Source organism: Mus musculus, chromosome 1 (assembly GCF_000001635.26).
Source record: "Mus musculus strain C57BL/6J chromosome 1, GRCm38.p6 C57BL/6J".
Classification (NCBI taxonomy): Eukaryota; Metazoa; Chordata; class Mammalia; order Rodentia; family Muridae; genus Mus; species Mus musculus.
This window is the reverse complement of record NC_000067.6, coordinates 110,134,624-110,152,616: the sequence shown is the minus strand read 5'-3', so window position 1 is coordinate 110,152,616 and position 17,993 is coordinate 110,134,624. Positions and strand designations below refer to the sequence as shown.

The window sequence follows — 17,993 nt, the reverse complement described above, 5'->3', positions numbered from 1 at the left end:
TTTGCTGGATAATAATTTATTAAGTCACCTAGTATTATATCCATTCCCAGCTAGAATAATCATCTGCTTCTACAGGAAAAACAGTGCTTTCATAGGGTCATATTCAAGCTGTGGCCAGCATTCTGTGAAGAGTTTGGGGTAAAACATAGACTTCATTTCATATATCACTTAGGTTAAGTGTAACAGGTCAGCATTATTTTGGAAGTATTCTCTCAAAGATGGATGCTATAAAATAAAATTAGCAGCTGCAGTACAATTCACTGCAGAAAGGGATGAACATTCTGACAACTCAAATCTATAGCTAAAATTCACACAAGTGATAATCCCACTTTTATTATCTAGTTATAAGCCATTCGTTGAGACTACATGGTAATATATAAACTTTGGAGTAAAAATCAAAAAAGTTACAGAAAGGATAAACAAAGGCATGGATCATTTCCAGAACTATGTATATCAGACCTCAAGTTACAGCAACATGCTCTACCATGTGTTTGGTGTGCCTAGAGTTGTTTTAATGAATATTTATTATGCTTGCTTAATTAGGATACATGTCATTCCCTCAGAAGAGAGAATTAAAGACAATGACTCACACACATTCTTGTATACAGATCATGACAAATGTCTCATAGAGAGCAATCAAAAACTGAAAATGAGTCCAATGCCCCTCAAGACATGAATGGTCAAATAAATATTCATGTGTCAGAATGCAGAATAGTAGTTCTGATAAAAAAAAAAAGCAACTATTGATTCATCAACATTTACAGATGAATCAACATTGACAGGTCTCTGTTGAATAAACTAAAACAGATGAGAAAAGGTTATGTGTGGGTATATTTTACATATTAAAGTACTTTAACCGTAAACTAATTTATTTTTCTTTTCTTTTAATGGATATTTTCTTTATTTACATTTCAAATGTTATCACCTTTCCCAGTTCCCCCCTCCCCAGAAACTCCTTATCCCATCCCCTCTCTCCTGCTTCTAAGAGGGTACTCCCCATCCACCTACCCTCTCCTGTCTCCCCATCCTGGCATTCCCCTACACTGGGGCATTGATCCTTTCCAGGTCCAAGGGCCTCACCTTCCATTCATGCCCAACAAGGCCATCCTCTCCTACATATTCGCCTGGAGCCATGGGTTGCTCCATGTGTACTCTTTGGTTGGTGGTTTAGTCCCTGGAAGCACTGGGGTGTGTGGTTGGTTGATATTGTTGTTCTTTCTATGGGGTTGCAAACCCCTCGAGGTCCTTCAACCCTTTATGGGTTTCCTGAAGGAGTCATTGCCAAGGGGACAAAAATTCCACACTGTGTTGGCTACACTATTTTTAGATTTACAGTCAACTAAGAGTCAAGAAGGTTGAAACAACTCTGAATCATGCTCTCCATTGGTTTAATTAGCATGGAAAGCTACACTGTAGATGTAGCGTACCCACCAGTGGCAGTCCAAATGAAACAAGTGGCAAGAAAACACTACCGCCTTTTACAAGGTAATCGAAATCGGTTTGCTTTCATGTCTCACTAGACAGTTCATCCATTCTCTGCTGCTGTGATGAATGTTACACATACTTCCCTGAAATTAGAGCACAGCTTTTTCAACTTTTCACTGTGGGTTGAAGAACAGTGACTCTGCAGAAATCCCACAGGCCTTACAACAGTTTAGCAATGCCAAGGCTTGCAACCTCCTGGATTGAGCAACTACAGAGTTCTCAGTCTATTTAGAATAAAGGCAGGCATAGTTCGACGATCCATAACAAATTGTATAAACCAACACAATAAGTCCCCCTTTGAAATATCTAATTCTATTAGTTATTTTCCCCTGGTAAGCCTTGACAAATATAAACAATATCTATTACTATCTAAGCTGGCAATTTTTCTGTAGATTCTGTTCTACCTGCACCCAAGATAGATTGGTTTCATTTACTATGTCCCACCTTAGAATATTAATTTAAAATGTGATTTTTTTTACATTCTAATATAGTTTATATTATTTTAAATGTTTAACGTGTTCTCTTTTGTCCTAGCTACTTTACTATAAATGGACAGTATATTCTATAAATTTTCACACTGGCTTTTATTTAAGAAAATAACATACTACTAGTTTCAAAGAACATTGGATATGAAATGGAAAACATGCTCATTTTTTTCATTTATTGTATGTAAATTTTCTAGTGGTCCCATTTAGGGAGGTTAATTTTTATTACTGTTTATATTTTAGTGTTAAGACTTCCATGTGTTATTGAGTGTGTCTTTTGTTCACTACATACTTCTATTTTATTTCATATATGCTAAATTTCTGATGAATATACAAGGTTTTTGCTAAGCTTTCTTAAAGAATTACTACTTTTTTCATGAAGGAACTTAATCCTGTGACTTCTATATCTGTTTTGTTAATCTGTTTGGAGAAAGGGTCACACATAGCCCCAGTAGTCTTGGGTGCCTTCTACTCATATTAACTTCTACTACTACTTCCCAAGTAACAGCTGTGGGCCATCACACCCAATTTTAAGTTGTGCTATGGATGAAAACTGGGGCTTCCTAAGTGATAGGCAAGTACTCTATTGAGTTATATCAGTAGACTTTAAATTCATTGGTTTTTTCAAATGATAGTTAAATGTGTAATGGCAGTATATGGTTTTCGGCTATGTGGCTTAAGAAGAAAAAGTTTCACAATGAATGAACTATCTTTCTCTTATTTAAAACTAAACAGTTTAAATTGAAACATGTAAATACCATGTTCTAGTGAGAGTTTTGATAAAGTTGTCTTGAATCTTGGAAAATATAAATACATACTTTAAAGTAGAATAAGGTTGTTATTTCTTCCGTGGGAAACCCAGATTAACCATCTATTTTTAGGTCACTGAATTGAAAATTTATCTTTATAAATACCATTTTTATTTTTACCAATATTCTTTGACTTTCTGATACTTGCTGTATATAGATGTCTTCTTACTTGGAATGATTGTCTTGTCTAGCATAGAATTTCCTGATTTTATATTTAATATTGGTGCATTTCTTGTCTCTTCAAATTATCTTGATAAGAGAAGAGAGAACTACTCAGTGCACATACTATGTCTTCCTCCTTTTATGAAATGATGATGTAGGTGTTAAGACCTGGAAAACTGATGCCTGTCTAACCAGCAATTTCAAGCTGTTACTATTGTTACAAGGAAAATTTAGTATATAGTAATTCTCTTTTATAGTAATGATTGTTACTAGGAAACTTTCTCATGCCCAAGTTAACTCTTTACTCTGCTTTGTCTTTGCTTTGGTGTTCCTGGAACCCAATCACAATTGATGCCAGTTAGAACTCTTTTGTATAGTTAGCCACAATAAGCTTGAACACAAACTAATCACAAATCAGCACATCTGTACCTGTGTATGTTAAGCTACTGGGTTAGACCCCAACATAAGGGAGACACCTGCACCAATATAAAAAGTCATTTGGAATAAGACTTTCATTTTGAGTAGAAGTCAATAAACTTTTAAGTTCCCAAGACCTCCCTGGAAACTGACATCTATGTGACAGAAAGAGACATGCACATGAGTAACTGATATCCTAGTTGGCATGGTAAGACATGAATGTTAGGCAAAGCAAGTGTCCTTTCACAGTTGAATAACCCAACCAATGGGAAGAGGATAAATATACAACAAAGACATGTTCCTAAGCAAGTCCTTTATGCCTAAATCCTGATTAGTAAAATAACTTGGCAGATTTTTGTGGATTTCAGGCATAAAAGCTTTATAGGACAATAGCTGGATATCACAGTTCAGCTCACAAGTCTATACTATATCTCTGATTGATCACTCTTGGGGGTTGTGTTCAATAAACTAGCCCTCTTTGACTGAGATAGGTGTCTGAATGGTTTGTTCAGCAATTTTCAGAACTCAACAGTAGGATTGAAATATTCAAGCATAAAATTTAAATCACACTTTCTATTCTAAAATATGAACAATCAAGGTGGACATAACATATTATTTACATAACAATGTATCCAAATTATTGATACATTGTTCTTGTCTTTAATTTTCTGATTTGCTTATGCAGTTATGCATTAAGTTTAATAACTCCAAGTTATCAGTGCATAAATTAACTAAGGAAATTGGCTAAAAACCATAGCATTTTCTCGACCTATTAATACTATACATTCAAGACTTAAGTAACAGGTATAGTAAATTGAAAAAATGTGCTTTTTATTGCTTTCAAATGATGTGCAATTAATAATTGTGATAATTTTGTATGAATTTCAAAGGTTTAATATTTCTCTATTGAAGGTTCATATGTAAGATATATGAAGACATAATCAAAGAAATGCACAAACATGTGAAGAATGTTATTGGAATTCTGTCATTAATCCTCAATGCTTTGTGTCAAACAAATCTTCAAAGGGACAAGGTAGACACGTGTGCACTGAAACTCCCTGTCCTGTTGCCACCGAGCTTCCCTTTCCCATTCAGGAGCTCAACAGCATGTGAGAAGCCTCTTTGTGAGGCCTTCAGGTGGTGTAGAAACTATTTCTATTTCTGAAAAGTTGCTTTTTACATTGCTGGAGTCAGCCTCAAATATCTCTTAGGTCCATAGGCTTACCAGCTAAGGGGAAATTTAAAATAAGTTATTTGGTTTGAAAAATAGTAGTATAGAAAATTGTAATGCAAGGCCCCTCCCCCTCTTCTCTTTCTCTCCCTTTTCCTCTCTAATTGGAGTAATGATCTTAAGTAGACAAGTACATGTTTTACTCTTAAAATCAGTCAAATTGAGTATACATTGAGTAAATCAATTATCAGTTAATTTGTTGGTAATTCAAATTGAAATTCCCACAGCTTATTCTTTACAAGAATGATACACTGATCTCCCTCCTGTGAAGTCCTCTCTTGCTCCAACTTCTCATCTCATTATCACTCTGCAAAGGAAATATCATCAATGCCCATATTCAGAGACCACATTGATAGTGTCTTTTAGTTCAAAAATTTAGATGTAGTTGTTAATTATGAAAATGGAGAACACATGGAGTCATTGGACAACTCAGGAAAAAGGTGCCCAAAAAACATATTTGGAGGTATTTATGTTAAGTTACCTGAAAAAGATCCAAGCAAACATTACTCATTTGAATCAGACACTATCTAGAATTCAGAATATTTTACTTACTGAGTATCACAATAAATCTTTCAAATGCAAGTATGGTATAACAATGGAGTGCCTGTTTATGCAGTAATGTTGATAAGACTTTCTGGGTGTAGCTTCTGGTGTTATTAGGAGAAAAACATGCTCAAATATTAATCATCGCTTGAAATAGAACATTCAAAAAATTTTAAGTTATTTTTAAACATAAAACTCATGTTACATTAATTTGCTCAACTATATTTGCTCAATTAAAATTGAAATTAAGGTATGAAACAAGTTTTGGTAAATGTATACAGTTTATTTTAGCTAAAATTGAAGCTTCATATATAATAGTATTTGCAGAATGAGCAGTTAATCCTAAATCAAACCCTGTTGTATTATGCACACTACTTGTATAAAATTAGATACTTAGGAGAGCTCAGATCAAGTTAAAGTGTCTACGGATGGAAGTCAAAAATATTAAAAAGTGGATAAGGCTTTGCTAGAAGAGCCCATTTGAGTCTTGTTACACATGTTCTTGTAGATTATGATTTTCTTTGTATAGGGTACTAAAAATGATAATTTCATCCAACCTCTTTTAAGCTAAATTGTCTTTCTTGCAGTAGTCTATTGAACTAAATATTATCTTCATTGTACTTTTATCTAATTAAACTGCCAGCCAGTTAAACATTTTCTAATGATTTTCTTTAAGCCAGGGCTATCTCATCATATACCCTGGGCTTCCAAGGAATCCATTATATAGGCCAGGTTGAATATACAGAAAACATCTGCCTCTATTTCCAGAGCCACAGGCCTGTTGTTACACTGTCTTTGTGTATGACCTTGAGCCAGCAAGCTCTGCTGTTACAGTGTCTTTGTATTATATGAGAGTGTGAACTAGCAGGCTCAGCAGTTACAATGTCTTTTTGTGTACTTTGGGCAATCCTCCTTGTCTCTATCTTATTTCTTTCTTATCCAATAAGGTTTTACTTTTACACCCTATTCTCACTACTTTCAAATCTCATAGGATCTACTTCCAATATACAGTTATAAATGTTGATCATTTCAGGTTATACTACTTGCTTCTTTGCTTAAGATAACCCATTACTAAAGATGGTCATCTTTCTTCACACTTCAAACTACTTTTCATTTTTAAATATTTAACTTCCTATATTTTATGTTCCAGAGAATAATTATAACTTCAGTTCTGAGAAATTCTTGATACCATCTTCTTCATGGTAATTTATCTTGTCTGTTTGTTGACATTTTTTGGATAATTCAGCAGAGGGAGGGTATAGAGAACTTTCAGGATAGCATTTGAAATGTATATAAAGAAAATATCTAATAAAAAATAAAAATAATTTAAAAAATGAAGAAAATGTTGTGACTAGAGGCTTAACTATAATTTCCTAACTTTAGTATCTCCCTGACTATAGTATCTCCCTGGCTCTTGCTTCATTGCTGGCATTGTGACTTTTCACAAAGTTCCAATTATAGGTTGGACCCTGGTACCCAGACACCCATAGGTCTTGTCTGTTTACAGTTTAGCTTCCTAGATCGACCCTTCCTAATGTCTTCTCTGGAATTGTTTTGCTTTGGTTTTTGTTTTGTTTGTTGGATTGTTTGTTGTAGATTTTGACATATATATATATATATATATATATATATATATATATATATATGTATGTATGTATGTATGTATATATATGTATATATATATATATCTTCTGAAACATGAACTCAGATTGCATGAACCCATGGAGAAGTCACTTTTCTATGGTGACATTGTGTTCCTTTACAAAATCAACTCAACATAACAATAATGTGATAGTTTTTTGCAATAACTTAACTCTACTTCCTCATTATTTTGAAATTAAATTTATCATCATTTTTATTATTAAGATGTTTTAGAAGAAAAAAAATCAAATAGACTTGGAAATAATGGAAGCTTAGTTAAATTACAAGGTATAATTTAAAAATAAATTTCAAGTCCTTTTTTATCTACCTAAACAGAATACCATTTTTTTTAAATTTAATGATGATAGAAAAGTTGATGGATAAATGATGATGACTTCTTTTCTATCTCTGCTTCCTGTGTTTTCTAGATAAATTACTATGAATCTCGAGTTTGCAGTTTTCTTTATTCAAAGAGGGATGCCTGTCCTGCAGAAATAGTTTATGACTCTGGCTATTCTGTGTGTAAGAAAATGATTTCACAAAGTCATGATGATTTTTCTGGAACTTAAAATTGCATGTACATAAAAAATTTATTATAATTTCATACAAAATCAGTTGCTTACGAAGAAACATCAGAATTAAGTAACAATAATACCCATTATAACAAGTGAGACAGAGTAAATTGTAGTATACGGTAGGAAGTTGTTATTAGGAATTGCGGAAATATTTATTTCTACAGTATTTTTTTTTCTGTCTATTTTTTCTGCTTATTTTTCCCTTTTTTGAGTCATGGTTTTTCTATAGTCCAGGAAGGATTCAAAATTTCAATCATCCCATCACAGTATCCACATTATTATGGTCATAAGTGTATACCACCATACCTGTATATATTTTCTGTTGTTTTTAATGCAACAAATAACACATGGAAAGAAAAACAAAAACTAAGCTTTGAACAATCTCAGTTCCTACACCACTCCACATACTATTTTACTCATGACTCAAGTATTCACTGTACACTTTAAGCACATTTTATACCACTTTGATGTGGTAACTATAAATTAGTGCCTGCATCTACACTTGAAATGCCCCATATTTATTTCACTGCAAGGTAGTATTTACCTGATCACAAAGGATCCTTTGAGGCTCTACCACATATTCAAATTCTAGATTTGTATTATAGTCTCACTTTCAAGGACAAATATAACTGGATGTTCAGAATTAAGTCTATAATCAGTGCATTAAGAATTTCTGTACTACATCATTTTTAGATAAGCTGACTCTCAAGTACTTTCAATTACTTTAAATATAATTACACTAATATCATATTAATATGCAGTAATAATATTAATGAAAGATATGCTATAATATACTATCTAGATGAAGAGCTCATTTCTCTACATTTTCAGAATTCTGTTTTTCAGAATTCCGAAGCAGTGAAGAGCTTCAAAATGTGGGGTCAATTTCAAATGTCTTCACATAACATTCTAGATATTGGATCTGGTGCATATAATTTATTTAAAAATTGAAATAAATATCAAAAAATACTTTTAAAAGTACCTATTATCCCAAACTTCTTGAATGTGTGTATTCTCCATATATATAACAATGTGTCTTTATAAACTCAAAATTTTAAGTCATATATGTGCTTCATAAATTTTTAAATTGTATATATATATATGTATATATGTATAAGCAAATTTGAAGGCATTTGAGTCTATATGTGTTCATACATGTGTATATATGAGTGTTTGTGTGTTTATATGGTGTAATGTGTGTGTATGTGTATATGTTTTGAGTCTGTTTTGTGTGTATATGTATGACAAAATTACTGAAATTTTAAGAATTTTTTTTTCTGCTGCTGTGGATACATACAGGCAAACTGACTTGTCAGTATTATTGTTTCCTTTATATTTTGCCATGCTTTTGTTCTGTAGTGATACTTGGAAACATTGAAAAGCCTCAATCTACCTAGTCAGGAGTGAAGAAAAATTGTTCCTGACTGGTTATCACTTGTAAAAAATGATAGTTTAATTTTTGTAAATTATTGTGATCAGATGCTTGAAAAACATTCTAGTGAATTTTGAGTCTACTTCTATTAATTATGCCAATGACCTGCTTTAGCATTCAGAAAGTTTCTGAATTCAGTGTATAAAATTAAATGTAATAAACTCTCAGGGTCTTATTGATTTGCATTTCCCTGAAGACTAAAGGACTTTGAACATTTCTTTAAGTGCTTCTTGGCTATTTGGGATTCCTCAGTTGACAATGCTCTGTTTAGTTTGTACCCATTTTAAAAATTAGGTTATTTGTTTTTATTTGTTTTTTTTCAAGGATAGCTCCTTGAGTTCTTTATATATTTTGGATATTATCTCTCTATCAGATGTGGAGTTGATGAGGATTTTTTCCCAATTTGTGGCTTGCTGATTTGTCCGATCGACAGTATCTTTTGCCATACAGAAGCTTTTTGGTTTCATGAAGTCCTATTTATCAATTGATGATCTTAGAGTCTGAGCCCCAGAACAAAATGGGGTTCTATTTAGGAAATTTATCCCTGTTATGTTTAGTCTCATGAGCTTTTAAAATAAATACGGCTCATGACTCTGTTTTAATAATCAAGATATAAAAGTATAAAGAATCAGCCTTTTGTCTGTGTCTTAGACTTGTATGCTTATATTGAGTGTCTTGTTCATTGACCTTGGATGATAGATATTCCAGAAGGCTGATAGCATTTCACAAAAATTAATTCATTTTCCAGATCCTATGTTAAAAATGAGATCACGTCTATACAGCAAGACATGACAATTATACATTTTTCATCTAAGTGTTCCTCTTTTAGCAGCCAAGCTCTTTCTCCCAATATAAATTGTACTTTTAAAATATATAATTACTTTTGACAAGATAAATAATGTACTTCCTTAGCTAACTGCCTGTCTACTACTTTGTTTGCAGTTGCTTCAGACAAACCTCCCAATGCTTCCACTATTACACATGTATACATTTCAGGTAAACCAAGTCAATAGAAATCAGCATTGCAATTTAAATTTATAGGACTATCACACACATTTATTTCTACTAGAGTTTTATACTGGGGATTTTCTTCCTGTTTCCTAATCACAAGACTTAAATATTGCTTATGTTCTCTGCAAAATAATCCAGCTAAACTTAAAATATATAGGATATAAATTCTTTCTTAATCTTTATTATATACAAGGCACTGGGATTTGAGTATCAATTTTGGTCAATTATATTTACTTACCACACAAGATTGTATTAATTCCCACATCAACATGTTATATACCTTTGGATATATGCATGTTATTTATTGTGAACATTTTAGACTGTTTGTTTAGATCACTGTACATGTAGACTAACACAAATAGATGAATTCATGTTAATTATCATGTCTTCTACTTGCCTTTACCTATATCTGACCTGAAAGAGTTAAGATGAAGATTTAATCAACTATAATTATATTAGATTAACAGTAAATAAACATGTAAATAGTGACTAATAAAATTGAAGCAATTAAAATCTTGTGTAAGTCAACAGATGACAGGCTAAAACTATAAACATGACTAATATTTCTTGCTAGTGCTTAGAGAGTTTAAAATGTTGAAACAAAACTGCTTTTCTTCTTCCTTGAACAGCTTATTTTCAGTTTCTTTCAGGTCAACATTTGAATAATGCATTGGCATTTCTATTTCTGCCCATGAATCATGTGACAGATTTTGCCTGTACCTGTACCACTTTTCATTTTGTGAAGAACACCTGTCTATGCCTTCTCATTACCAAGGACCGTGTAGATTAAACATGCTTAGATTTAGGGTAATTGAGAATGTTTATGGATGGTGAGCCATCAGATTCATACCATCAAATAATGCTTGTGTACATTTCCCATTCTTGCATCCAGTCCAAACTTTAATTTGTCCCAGTAGCTGCTTATAGTAAAGAAATGGGTATCCTGTTCCATTGAGTACATTGATTACTGGTACACTGATCTATTCATTGCCTCCACTGGTCAATTTGTGTGTGTGTGTGTGTGTGTGTGTGTGTGTGTGTGTGTGTGTGTGTGTGTGTGTGTGTGTGTGTTTGTGTGTGAACTTGTACTTGATTTTAGTTTGTAGCTGATAATGGTTTATTGTCTGGTTTGGTTTATAATTTTATCATGATTTTAAATTACCCAAAATTTATAATTCAGAAAAGATATTTTGTATATTTTCCAACATATATAGTAATAAATGAACTTGAATTACATTTTAAAGAAATCAGACAGTTCCAAATATTAATTTGAAGACAATGAATTGCTGTGATGTATAAATGAGCAACGTTTAAACACATGGGCTACCGCCCTAGTCTTTTGTACTACAAGTTATAAAGATATCTATTCCTACAATGAAGTGTTCAGCCCCTTTATGCCACACATACTTCTAATGATGCATCTGTGATTAAGGACAGAATTTAGCACATCTTTTAAAAATCACTGTTTGATATTATTCAAAAATGTATCTATAGTCTTGAATTATGGTGTGATGAATTAGATTGGGGTATGCATGTCAAGTGTGTTCATGTAAAACTTTAATTCAGGTGGAAGAGAGATTGAGAAAAGAGAATTACCATGAGTATGAAGCAACTCTGGGATACAGATAGGACCAGTTCTCAAAAATAATAAGGAACAGAGAAAAAATAAATAGACAACTAATACAATATTTTTATCAGACAATATGCCATTATCTAAATTGCCTAAGTTTTCATATTATATTCATATCAAATTCAGGAAAACTATACTAATGCAAGTAAATTTCAAGAATAAGGTCCATACTGGTTCTTGAGATTCATCTGACTGTTTAAAGCACAATGATAAATTTAAATCACTAAATAATAAATACATGTATTTAAATACACTTTGGAAATATCCCTAAATTTGTATAATAATTCACCTCTTAAGTCAACTGATGTAAACTTTTAGCTCTAATATATTATAATGCCAGACATACCATTAGATTTAAGAACATGAAAGCAAGCTAAAATAATAAATAGTGACTATATTAACCCCATTGCTGTCAAATTTGAGTTTGTCATATAAATTCTACTGATAGTAATGACATTTGTCCATCTATTTTTAGCAACTTCATAAACTACAATAAAAGTTAACCAATATTGTGATAGATGCAAAGAATTTCAAACCAGTAGTTATAGTAATGCATTCTTTTCTTGAGTTACCACTAGAAAAAGGTAAATTCCATTCACATTTCAAAGTGATAAAATTTGTGTCACAAGAGGCTCCTTTAGCAAAAATCAACCACAACATCATTTTGTATATACATGTATACACACACACACACACACACACACACACACACACACACACACAAGCAGTTTTATGCCACTATCATTGTAGTAGTAAATATTTCATTTTCTTCTAGATATCAGGGGCTTGTTAAAAACTATTTTGTTAGCAATTTGCAGATTCAGCATCTATATAATTCCTGCACCACAATCTGATTTTTATTAAACTTGAAAGATATGATGTTTGCTTTAATCTGAAGAATTTGTTTGTCTTTCTAAGAGTTATAAACAGGATACTTTACTCTACTGTAAAATGTTATACATAATACTCTGAATACAGCAAGAAATATAGCAGCTATCTAGTCATAGAACAATATCTAAATAACTTTTTCTATTTAAGGACTGTATATAGATTAATGAGTTTATTGAATTATTGATATTATGCAGCTGAAGGCCACTTTCTCATACCCCATTTTTAATTGTAGACTGCAAGTTACAGCATCCTATATAGCTTCTTCTCACTTAACTAGCAGAGAAATTCAGTTCTGATTTCTTCTCCAAAGGAGGACTTCTAGAACACAATTCATACACAGTACTCACAATGTATATGTTTACTCAGAACTTAGCAGTTAATTAATTTTGAAACAAGAAAGTAAGGCAAATAAATTCATTCTTATTTGATTATGTGCACAATCAACTAGTATTAATCTAGGAAAAATAAGTAGAAATATCATTTTGTTTTAAAAAGTCATCGGATTCTGAGACATTCATCTCAACATTGAACAAATATGATTACTTGAAATTGCTCTCTTCACTTTGGCACATCTTAACAGCTAGAGAACTTACACATCATTCAATGCTGGCACGGCACAATGGATTGAAATGTATGACACCATACTTTGTAAAATATACTTAAATTTCAGTCTTTCACTCAATGTGTTTAGAGCAAAGAAGGCTGAGCAACAGGTCCTTGAAAGTCTTTGGAGCATATAGAACACTTCATTTTGGAAATTTATTTCTAAGTCAAAGAAAAACCTCAATACTCCCCAAGTCTTACTGAAATTCAAATACTTTGTTCCCACAGTTTTGTACACTCTGTGGCTCAGAAGGACAATGTGTGTGTGTGTGTGTGTGTGTGTGTGTGTGTGTGTGTGTGTGTCCTTAGAGCCATGCTTTTCTTTGAGATGTGTGTAGCAATGATGCTCTACTGCTGTGCTCTGTCACTCCATTTTCAATGCTTCATGTCCTTCCTGTAGTTCATGATGAGAAAAGCCAGCACCTGCGTATGAGCTTAATACCATGAGGCAGTAAGAACAACCTGAACTGAGTGGAGACTTGAGCTCCAAAATAAACACAACACTATGTTTTAAATAAAAATATATTCTCCTGTACAAATCAGAAGAGATAATAAAAATTAACAAATAGACAGCAACTACTGGTTTAAATCTTACATACATGAGAGTTTCAAAACTACTTCAAACTTGGAGAATTATTTACCATTTTTCTTACTTGGAACACTGCATATAATTTATTGGCAAAACAGTGACTTATGTTTTGTTAAATTATTGGTTTTTATTCCATTTTTCACTTAGGGAAGTTATTACAAGAATGTATATATTGATAAATAAAATAAAATATTTATGTGCACCAACAGTGATAAAATTCTGTTGAACTCTACCTTTTATAGCAATCTTAAAAGCTTCAGTAGAGATAAAATTCTTCCAAGTTTTGATAGGCAAGAAGGTCTCAGATTTTTCGAATGGTGTACCAGGCACTATTATTCTTACAGAGGGTACCATGAAAGTTAGATCCAGGTGCCTTTGGCTCCCTGACAACACAGGACATTACTTTATCAGGCAGGTTAGGTGCCTTTGCAGGTATATGAAAGTTGCTATCTATTCACAAACCACTAAGCATTTCTTTTATATGAAACCACAAACAGAAAAAACAAAACAAGCAAACAAACAAAAAACACAACTACAAATGTTTAGTCTGTGGTCAGAGAAATCCCTTGGATAACCTAATGAATGTTTCACAAGGGCAGAAGCCTTAACAATTAAAAATGGAGACATATTTACAACCTCCTTTTGTCCCAGAAGTGGAATTTCTGTTTACTATATGTAGTATTTTCCACTTTTCTTTCCTTTTGAATTTTTTCCTGCTGACTTTCTATGCAGTGCATTCCAAAGTAAGGGTCCAAGGCTATGAGTACAAACTCTCTTGGCCATTTCCATACATTTCAGCTAGTCGTTTAAAACGGGGACCCCAGTCACTAAGGTAGTCATAATTCTGATCAGAGTTTGAGCTGATGGAATCTAAAGAACTGAGAGATTCAGCTACTGAGCCATTTCCTTCAAATGCATAAGTCTGAAGAGAGTCATATGGTGGAGCCCCTGGATCCACATCAGCTTCTTTCAGTCTTTCCCAAATAAATTCCCTAAAAATGACATTATCTGGGATGTTTTTAAAAGTCGGTCGACTCAAGAACTGAATTTCAGGAGTCACATCTCTCCGAGTTTTGCTGTCTCTTATGGCATTGAGGTTTCTCAGCGCAGCCATGTCAAAGGCTTCTGTGTCTTCTTCTCCCCCGCCTTCATCATCATATCTGACTATGTTTTCTCTGATATCCCTCTCCTCATCAAAAATGAGAGGCTCTTTTTTTCGTCTTCTCATAGTGACAATGAGGAGGATCAGCACTGAAATGTGAGACAGCAGAAAGAAAATGTCAGATTGCATAGAAAGGACTCCAATATGTGATAAGACTCATATATTTCATCCCCCTAGTAAGCAAAAAGTTTGGCTTCCCTGTTTCACGGGAATTCATAACATCAGATTTGTTAAAACTACAAATGATAAATGTGTGTAAAAGGGATGCATTTATACATTAAAAATTTATTTTCTACATCTGCTCATGATTGATGTCTTGCTCTAACCTCAAAAATATTTGATAAAACACATTCTAGGGGCAGTTCCAAATAAATATAATTTCAAAGCAATATATAACAAAGGGAGCCTTTGAACTCCTTAATTGCTGGGAAGGCAAAATGCCATTTATAAATGTTTTGCGTATAATTTAACAAGTACAATGTAAGATGGAAATAGATTACAGAATTTGATCAGGGTCTTTGAAGAAATAAATGTCTGGTCCTTGTTGTGAAATCCAGCTGTTTAATAAATCCCAGGACATCATGCCACATATAAAGATTAAAAGCATTTTGATAAAATGAGTCCTATTTTAAAATGTGCAATACTGAACACAAACTCTGTAGACTTTTAGTGGACGTTATATATTTAAGAAACAAGTTATTTTAACATTGGGATTTTTTTCCTCTTATAAAAAAATAACTATTAAATGCTGAAATGTGCAGTTTCTCTGGAAAGAGAACAACAAGATAACAGTTGTACAGATTATACACATCCTCATTTTAATACCAACAAACTTATGGGAAAACTTTACTACTCACAAGTGACTCCTAAGATTGAAAATACATTACCAGTCATGGCTTCCAGATTTAAAGTAAATAGAGTAAATAAAATGGCTGTCCTTTACTTCACCATAAAACAAAATAGGTACTTCTCACCACCTCCTGGTACCTTCTCCAAAATTGACCATATAATCAGTCACAAAACAAGTCTCAGTGGATACAAGAAGATAGAAATAATCCCATGCATCCTATCAGGTCACCACAGACTAAGGCTAGATTTCAATAACAGCAAAACCATCAGAAAATCAACATACCCATGGAAACTGAACAACTCTCTACTCAATGATAACTTGGTCAGGGAAGACCTAAAGAAATTAAAGACTTACTGGAATACAATGAAAATGATGACACAGCATGCCCAAACTTATGGGACAAAATGAAACCAGTGCTAAGAGGACAATTCATAGTTCTAAGTGCCTTCATGAAGGAATTGGAGATATCCTACACTGAAAAGTGCACCTGAAAGCCCTGGAACAAAAGGAAGCAAACTCATCCAAGAGCAGTAGACAGCAGGAAACTGTCAAAGTCAGTGGTGAAATCAAGCAAATAAAAACAAAGAGAAGGATACAAAGAATCAACAAAACCAAAAGCTAGTTTTTTGAGAAAATCAACAAGACAGATAAACCCATAGATAAACTATCTAAAGGGTATAGAGATGATAACCAAATAAAGAAAATAAGAAATGAAAGGGGAGCTGTAACAACAGAAACTGAGAAAATTAAAAAGAAAATCATCAGATTCTATTTTTTAAAAAGTCTATACTCAAAAATATTATGGAAATTCTAGATGAAATGGATGATTTTCCAGACATAACAGGTACCAAAGTTAAATCAAGAGCAGGTAAACTCTCTAATCAAGCCCATATCTCCTAAAGAAAAACAAATCATTAACCGCCAAAAATTCCCAGGACCAGGGCCAGATAGCTTTGGTGTAGAGTTCTACCAGACTTTCAAAGAAGTGCTCATACCAACACTCATCAAGCTATTCCACAAAATAAAAACAGAAAGAATATTACATAATTCATTTTGTGAAGCCACAATTACTCTGATACCTAAATCACACAAAGACCCAATGAGAGAGAGAGAGAGACAGAGACAGAGACAGACAGAAAGAGGCAGAAAAATTATTTCATTTATGCATATCAAAGAAAAATAGTCAATAAAATTCTAGCAAACAGATTTCAAGAGCACACCAAAACCATCATTCACCACAATTAAGTAGGCTTCATCCCAGGAATGAAAGTTTGGTTCAATATATGAAAATCAATTAATGCAATACACTACATAACGAAACAGAAAGAAAAAAATCACATGATCATCTCACTAGATAATAAAAAAGCAATTGACAAAATACAAAACTCCCTCATGTCAAAAATACTGGAGAGATCATGGACCATACCTAAACATAATGAAAGTAATATACAGAAAACCAATAGCCAATATCAAATTAAGTCCCACTGAACACAGAGACAAGACAAGGCTGCCTAGTCTCACCCTATCTATACAATATAATACTCAAAATTATAGCTAGAGCAATAAGACAACAAAAGGAGATCGGGTGTATAGAAAATGGCAAAGAAGAAGTGGAGGAATCATGAGTTGCAGATGGTATGATAATATACATAAGCAACTCCAAAAGTTCTACCACAGAATTTCTACAGCTGAGAAACAACTTCAGTAAAGTGACTCGATATAAAATTAACTCAAACACATTATCAGCCTTCTTTTATACAAATAATAAAGGGACTGAGAAAGAAAATACAAAAATAACACCCTTGACAATAGTCACAAATAATATAAAATATCTTGGAGTAACTTTAAACAATCAAGTGAAAAATTTATATGAAAAACTTCAAGTCTCTCAAGAAAGTATTTGAAGACCTAATTAAATGGAGATATACCTCATGCTTGTGGGTTGTAGGAATAAGATCATAAAAATGGCTATCCTATCAAAAGCAATCTGCAGATTCATTGCAATCCCTATCAAGATTTCAATATAATAGTTCAAAGATATGGAAAGAGCAATTCTCAATTTAATATGAAAAAGCAAAAAACACAGAATAGCAAAAACAATTCTTTACAATAAAATCTCCATCCCTAACCTCAAGCTATACTACAGAGCAATAGTGATAAACCAACCAACCAACCAACCAAACAAACAAACAAACCTGAATGGCATTGGTACATACAGAGACAGACAGGGTGGTCTGAAGACCCAGAAATAAAACCACATATTTATGGACACTTGATCTTTGACAAAGAAGCAAAAAATATACAAAGGCAAAAGGAAAGCATCTTTGATAAAAGATGCTGCTCTAATTGGCAGTCAGTAAGTAGAAAAACAAAAGTGAAACAAAGTAAAGCCTTGAAGGCTGGCTGAGTCTATAAAAATATGCAACCACGGGGGCTGGGAGGGGGTGGGGACCCTCTATAATGTACCAGAGACCTGA

General features: G+C 33.0%; 1 protein-coding gene across 16 annotated transcripts in view; it reads right to left on the bottom strand.

Moving 5' to 3' along the window:
• Positions 1-7,344: 7,344 nt before the first annotated feature.
• Cdh7 (cadherin 7, type 2) overlaps positions 7,345-17,993 on the bottom strand; it is a 163,036-nt gene continuing 152,387 nt past the window's right edge. For 13 of the 16 annotated variants that reach the window (XM_017320693.2, XM_006529608.3, XM_006529600.3 and 10 more), the window contains one exon: positions 7,345-14,755. In XM_017320693.2, coding sequence (XP_017176182.1) covers positions 14,262-14,755 — 494 coding nt within the window. In that variant the 3' untranslated portion in view covers positions 7,345-14,261. The remainder of the gene's footprint in view (positions 14,756-17,993) is intronic. The other 3 variants (NM_001316743.1, NM_001316744.1, NM_172853.3) reach the window with 1 other exon arrangement.